The 6,436-nt window shown below is 47.4% G+C and overlaps 2 protein-coding genes across 3 annotated transcripts in view; one reads left to right on the top strand and one right to left on the bottom strand.

The window, feature by feature from the left end:
• Nucleotides 1-3,820: 3,820 nt before the first annotated feature.
• Nucleotides 3,821-6,166, bottom strand: PEX12 (peroxisomal biogenesis factor 12). Its single transcript, XM_010573554.1, has 3 exons — nucleotides 6,001-6,166; nucleotides 5,109-5,653; nucleotides 3,821-4,551 (listed from the first exon to the last, which is right to left on the bottom strand). The coding sequence occupies exons 1-3, from the start codon at nucleotides 6,124-6,126 to the stop codon at nucleotides 4,152-4,154; spliced, it is 1,071 nt and encodes a 356-aa protein (XP_010571856.1). The 5' UTR covers nucleotides 6,127-6,166; the 3' UTR covers nucleotides 3,821-4,151.
• A 120-nt stretch (nucleotides 6,167-6,286) lies between these two features.
• Nucleotides 6,287-6,436, top strand: part of AP2B1 (adaptor-related protein complex 2, beta 1 subunit) — a 79,770-nt gene continuing 79,620 nt past the window's right edge. For both annotated transcript variants that reach the window (XM_010573553.1, XM_010573552.1), the window contains exon 1: nucleotides 6,287-6,397. The gene's annotated coding sequence lies outside the window, so the exon portion shown is untranslated. The remainder of the gene's footprint in view (nucleotides 6,398-6,436) is intronic.

The following is a 6,436-nucleotide window of genomic DNA, read 5'->3' as shown; positions in this document are numbered from 1 at the left end:
TAGCTAATGGTATTTGGGGAGGGGAAATGGAGAGTTTTTTCATGTGTAACTCTACCAACATGGCTTTGTCATGCACACAGCTGAACACAGAAGCTCTGTGTGGAGAGACTACATCCATACTGATGGTGCGAAGTACCACCTCCTCCGTGCTGCTGGGAAGGTAGAAATAGCAACTCGGGGCTTAGTTTTTCAGTCTTGTAACAGCCACTCCTGTCTCATCTCCCAAGGGTCAGTGTTAACTTACTGCAAACTCTGTCCTGTAGAAAGCCATGTGATCCTGAAAAGAATTAACCCAGAACCCAAATTATTCTGTTATTGTTGGGGGTGGGGAGGTGTCTGTTTGGTTGGTTTTTCCTCCAGGAAAAAAAACCCCACCTTTTCTGTTCTAGTTCCTTACTTGGGAACAGGCTTCTTATTGAGTAGAAATAAATTCGCCCAAAGCAATGATGAGTGAAGTATACTCTGAACTGGTATTGCTGAGACTTTGTGTCTTTGCTCTGACCAGGGCATGATCATGTAATCTTCTCTCTGAGCTTATTTCGGCTAAGCTCATTTAGAGTAAACAGCTTTGCTTCTTCTTGAAACTTTTTGATGCACCCTAAAAAATACTGAAAAAATATTAAGAATTTTTAGCAATTTCTTTTACCAGCAGAAAAAAACTAAAACCTCGATTTGAAAACTGAGTAGTGCAAATACTTGTTTGGACTTGTGTATCTTGCTGCAACGCTGGGTTTAGTACTGAGCTTGCAGTGAGAAGGATTTCTTGTTTTTTCTCCTATGTGTGACATAGCTTACAAAACTCCAGATACTCTGCCACTGTATCTCTGCCATTCGTAAATGCAATGCAGACTCTGTAAAACGGAGTTTGAGCCGCCTGTCCTGTAGGCACCTCATTAGCAGCTGGTTCAGCTGTACTCTCATCTAGTGATTGCCAGCATGGCAGCAGGAGTATTTTTGGAAGCAAGTTGCCGTGTCAGGCCTGGCTCTGGTGCTCTGCTCTGGATGAAGTGCAGCCCTTTTTGGGGGGGCAGAGGGGAAGGCTGGGCTAATCAAACAAGTACAGGAGGAGATATGGAGCTATTCTCTAATCTAGTTTTTATTCTCTTCCAGGTCTTGGTGACACCTTGATGTTCATTTCTCCCTGTGAAGGAAGCTTCTATGGGGAATATGTACCTAGGAGTATAGTTACAGTGGTTTTCTCTTAACAGGAGAAGCCATATGGTTTCTGTTGAGGAAATAGGGAAGGCAACTCAGTTGCTAATGCACTGATTTTTTAAGAGCGTCCAGATGAATGTGAATGTGGCTTAGGTTCACTAAACGTTTTTTAAAAGACTTGCAAAGTCAGGTTCTGACGGTAGTGTATTGGGTAACTCCATTGCTGCTGTTAATGTTAATGTAATTGTATTAAGCAACAGAACAAAGCTTCCTGAATGCATATATTTTACATGATGTAGAAGTCACAAATTAGTATGTAAGTCCAAAGGTTGGTTTAATAAAGTTGGTGTTCCCTGAAAAATGTTTTCTTGTCTATCTTTAGACCATCATGACTAATAACTCTATTACAGTTAAAAAGCAGATAAACAGGAATGTTTGTATAACCCAAATCAGTAGCTTTGTTTTAGAGCAATAAGCCAGATAAATGGGTATGTGTTTGGCTACTAAGGACAGGAGGGTTAGAAGAAGCAGTCAAATCCAAGTTGGTATTCTGCAGCCATCTGCAGGAACACTAATCTGCCAGGTAACTGCTGAGCCATTGTGGGCTTAGTGCCCGTTAGTCAGCTAGGCATTAAAGAGCAATTTAACATTCAGAAGAGTAATTACAGCTGTTCAGAACTGTGAGACTTAGATATGGGTGGTTCTGTGCAGGTTTCGGAGCTGCCGTGGAGTTCGCCAAATCCAAGTTTGGCAGGGATACGGTGTTGTGCAGCGTGGTGTGGCGGGAGGTGGAGTGGAAGGCAGCCGTGGTGGGCATCTGGCGGCCATTCTGGGGAGAAGAAGAGAGGTTAACCCAGGGAGAAGGAGGTGTAGAGACCCTGGCGCAGTGTGTGTGCAGGCAACTTGGTTATACTGTTCAGCAGTTAGTGAATCCTGGATTAGAGAGGATGGTGCAGAACTTGCCCAAGAACTCCGCAGTGCTGGCGGGTGAGTTGGCATCGGTCAGTCTTCTGTCCCAGGTCTGCCCAGCTTCTCACTGAGCAACAGACGGATAATTTGGAAAGTACAGAAAGGATAAAAGGAAAAGAAACCTATCCTGACACTGAATTGTCAGTCAGATCCTTCAGCTCTTATTTAAATGAGCGGTTGCACTAGAGTCAACACCATCAGGCCCATGTTTGTCTGATCAGACAGGTTACTGCAAGACCATACCGCAGCAGTGGAGCATCTTGGATGCTGGCTTTTCACAGAGATGATGATCTCTGTATGAAACAAAACTGATGTAGCAAGTGGTGTGAGTTAATATCCAGCCCAATGCCAGCTATGTTAAAAGTGATTTGAAATCTCAGAAAACCTCATGCCTTGATGTGATCTCTCTTCCAGTAAGATGTGTGTGCTCTTACTGGCTTTCTAAAGGAAGGGACCTGTCTATGGATCCTGTAACTACTGGAGAAAGGAGGCAGTTTTTATTATTATTCCATAGTGGCACAGGCAGAAGGGTCTAGAAGTTGTATGGCGATAATAAGACAAGCAGTGGAGACAAATCTCATTTGTTATAGTAAGTGTTTTCCAGAGTATCTTTGGCAGGATGCAAATTGCTGTATTTTTCCACTTTATTCAATAACCTTGCTATCTTGCTTCCAGGTGAGGGAGGATATTAGAGATTTTTATCTTCTGAAGCAGAGCTAAAGTGGGGGGCAAATGAGATGACCAGTTCAGTGGATTAAATGTTCAAACACATCTCTTAATCTGGAAAGACCATGTACTTTGCGCAGCAAACTGCTCTTCGTATTCTAAGCAATGTCACTGTGATGTCTGGAGTAGCTAACTGCTGCTCCCTAGAGCCGAGTCGGGAAAAAACCCTTCCATCGTGAAAAAGCAGGTGTCAAGCAAGAACCAGCCATAATGTCATACACGTTTTCTTTTCTCCTCTATTCAGTGAAAGGATGCTTTCCTGTGATATGAATGTGCTACATGGTTGGGACTGGAATAATTTCAATGTAATACTTAAATCAGACAGACATTAAAGATTCTCAGCCTACGAAACACTAATCTTACATCCATTATCATCATCTGCAAAGAGCTTTAGTCTAGTCTCCCTTATGTAAATAGAGCCCCTAGAGGAGCAAACTCTGTTTTTCCAATAATCAGAAAAGAATTAAGTAAGGTTCTCAATCAAGAAGGAATTTTGCTTTATAAAAGCAGATAATAACAGATGCAAAGACTTATTTAACAAAAACCAACTCTCATCGTTTGGCACAGTTGCTGCTTTAATCTGGTTTGTCATTTTTCTCCCTCGTGCAGAAAACGTAATGTCCTTCTTGTATCCTTGTTTGTACACATCACCTCTTATTCCTTTAAAGAGTCCAAAGTCTTAATTTAGAACTGTTGATGGGAATTAGGGCTGTGATGTTCTCAATTCAAAGGCTGATAGCCTGAAAACACAGGGAGACTCTTAAGAGGAGCATGATCAGAGGAGAGGTTTAAGCCTGTCTCTACCTCTTTGACAAGCACTAGTGCCAGAGCTTGCCCAGGGCAGCAGGAGTGCCTGGGAAGCTGCTAAGGGAGGAATAACTCGCCTAGAGAATTTTCCCTACCTCTTTAACTTGCTGGCTCATGCCCTCGAGCAGGACTTTTAGCAGTGATGCTCTCTGATCCTCACATCTGCATTCTTCTTATCCAAATCAATGTTTCTTCCCTTTCGGTTGGTCTTTGAAGGCATTTCTGTGCCAGCTGACAGGATTGTGGCTGTCCGATCCCTCTGAAACTGTCACAGGATGTTTAAACAGCTAATAAACAAAGGGGAGAGCCTTACCAGAATACGCAAAGGCAGCAAAACGCTGATGTACCAAAGTTCAAAGGAGCTTCAGAGATCACTGATGAGTTGTAGTGGTTGAAAGTCTTCTATGGGACATAAGAAGGGGCAAATTTAGGCTCGCTGCTACCCAGCCGCTAGCCTCAGAGATGTATCTCTCTGACAGCACGAGGCAGGCCTTTCAGCTCTCGGGAGAGTACAGTTTGACAAGGTGCTGCAGCTCTGTGGCGTAGCCTGTGATCGGGCAGCGCTGGTGAGTCTTCACGTAATTGTACACACAGCGGTAGCAAAACACAAAGCCGGACGTGGACAGGGCCGTGGCATTGACGCGAATTTTGCGGCACAGAGGGCACATGGTCTTCAGTTTGGGTAAGAGAGCTGAGCCGGCCCCATGGTCGAGGTGCATGGGGGGTGGAGGAGTTGGAAGTGCTGTCAGAGATTTGATCGTCTCTTGGTTTTCTGAGGAGTACCACCAGTCCAGGAACTGGAGGAAGAACACGCTGATGGACAGCCCGGTGGACAGGGAGAAGGCAATGCCAGCCAACGCTTTCCTCACTGCTGACTGCACTTGTGTTTTAATGCTGTAAAAGAGAGAGAAGATAGGGAGAAATCATTACTACTGCACATTTGTCCATCTGCAAACCATGGCAAAAAGGACTTGGGCAGTAAGTCACAGCTTTATACAGGTTCTTAATGCTAAGGAAGTTGGTCAACATATGCCATGTTTGTAATGAGGCATCTGCTAGGATGTTTCTCTCAGATTCTTTGTATTTTAAGAAAGCTTCAAGTCCTGTTTTGTTCAGAAGTCTAAATTGAAGAGTTTGGATTGAGGGGACCTGGACCACAGAGCGTTTCACTCATGGATCGTTGTTTTACAGGCCATTAAGTGTGGCCATGACTAGCTGCTGCTCAGAAAAATCAGAAAGCTAAGTTTCAGTCCTTTTAGCAATATTGTCCCTGCTACTTGTTTCCTTATTTACACTAACGATATACCCTTTTGGAGCATGTTTTGCCAGAGGTAGACTTCATCTTGAAGAATTTCTGGAGAACAAGACAGTTTTACTTGCAGCATCACCTCTAAACTAACACACCCCCAGAACCCCCTAGAGAGCAGCAGCTAAGCCGTGTTCTGACATACCTGTGTGTTTGACTTGCAGTGGCTCCAGCCAATTTCTTCTCCAGGGCCTGCATATCCTCTGCAGTTAGTCTGACAAGGCGAACACCAGCCAGCCGCAGCATGGGTGAGTGATGCTGAGCTTTCCCAAGGATATAGCACAGTTGCTGGATGAGAAACCAGCCCTCCCAGGTCATGTTTACAAAGGGGTAGGCAGCTAGAAAGGCTCTGTAAAAGCGCTTCCAGGATGATGATGGAGGGTGGATGGAGTACTCATCCTCTTCCCTCAGGCTGGACACCAGTTTCTCCAGCTTTCCTTTCAGGTAAGGAACAAGAACCAGCAAGAGGAGAGACTTCCAGTGCTGCCTCTTTGGCAGGCCAGCAGTGGCCAGAGGCTGCTGTCTGTGATCTCCTGTTGGTATCCTCTTTAAGGTATAGAAGTTTTCAGAAAAGGAGGCACTGCACCTGGTCAGATAGTGCTGCTGGAGCAGCAAATCCAGAAGGACGTAGATCTCATCAAACCAGTGCCAGAGGAAGCCATATCGGCCAGGATTAGATTCAACAAGCACCTATGGAAAGGGACACAAAGCGGAAGGAACTGAAAGCAGAGTAATGTGCTAAATGACAGCAGCTATAAATTATGCCTCCAGTTCATAAAGCGAGCTGGGTGGGTGAAAACCATTATGCTGGCTTGTGAGCGTAGCCAGAGGTAAACCCTGGCGATGAACGGCTCAGCACAGAGCACAGGGTCCCTCTCTGGAGCAGTTTCCCCACAGGATATTCACCCTCAAGACACTGTTCACCTCAGTGTCCAGCTCCCCGCAGCGCGGTGCCCCCAAGGCCTGCAGGGAGGAGGCCGCCTCCCGCCCCTCCTCTCCTCCCCTCACCCCAGGCCTGCGGCCTGCCTCGCCCTTACCTTGACCAGGTGCTGCAGGGCGGGTTTCACGGCGGCCATCAGGCTGTCCTGAGCCACCGCCTCGAAGATGGAGGGCCGGTCGTCGCCGGCCGAGGGGGCCGTGAGGTGGGCGCCCAGCTCCGCCATGGCGCCGGCTGCGCCCCGCCCCGCCGCTAGGGGGCGCCCCGCCCCGCAGGGCACCCGTCTAGGCGCAGCGGAGCACCGCCCCTCCCCTCCTCTTCCGGAAGCCCGGCGCGGACGACGCTCTGTCTCCTCCCTCTCCCCTCTATGGTAGCAGGGGCGCGGCCGCTCTAGGCGGGGGGAGGGTTTATTCTCGCTCCTCGCGAGTCCTCCCGGTTCTTCCGCTCCGCTTCCGGTTCCGCCGCCGCCCCCACAGCGGTGTGTCCGTCCCGCCGCCGTGAGTGGGGCCGGGGGGGGGGCCGGGTCACTGGGGGGG

This window comes from Haliaeetus leucocephalus, unplaced genomic scaffold (genome assembly GCF_000737465.1).
Source record: "Haliaeetus leucocephalus isolate CR32 unplaced genomic scaffold, Haliaeetus_leucocephalus-4.0 Scaffold395, whole genome shotgun sequence".
NCBI lineage: Eukaryota > Metazoa > Chordata > Aves > Accipitriformes > Accipitridae > Haliaeetus > Haliaeetus leucocephalus.
The sequence above is the reverse complement of the archived record's forward strand: the minus strand, read 5'-3'. Positions and strand labels throughout refer to the sequence as shown.

Coding starts and splice junctions, on each gene's coding strand:
- PEX12 (XM_010573554.1), bottom strand. CDS start 6,126: ATGGCGGAGCTGGGCGCCCACCTCACGGCCCCCTCGGCCGGCGACGAC. Junction 5,654..6,000: donor CCCTGCAGCACCTGGTCAAG/GTAAGGGCGAGG, acceptor CCCTTTCCATAG/GTGCTTGTTGAATCTAATCC. Junction 4,552..5,108: donor ACTGCAAGTCAAACACACAG/GTATGTCAGAAC, acceptor TCTCTTTTACAG/CATTAAAACACAAGTGCAGT.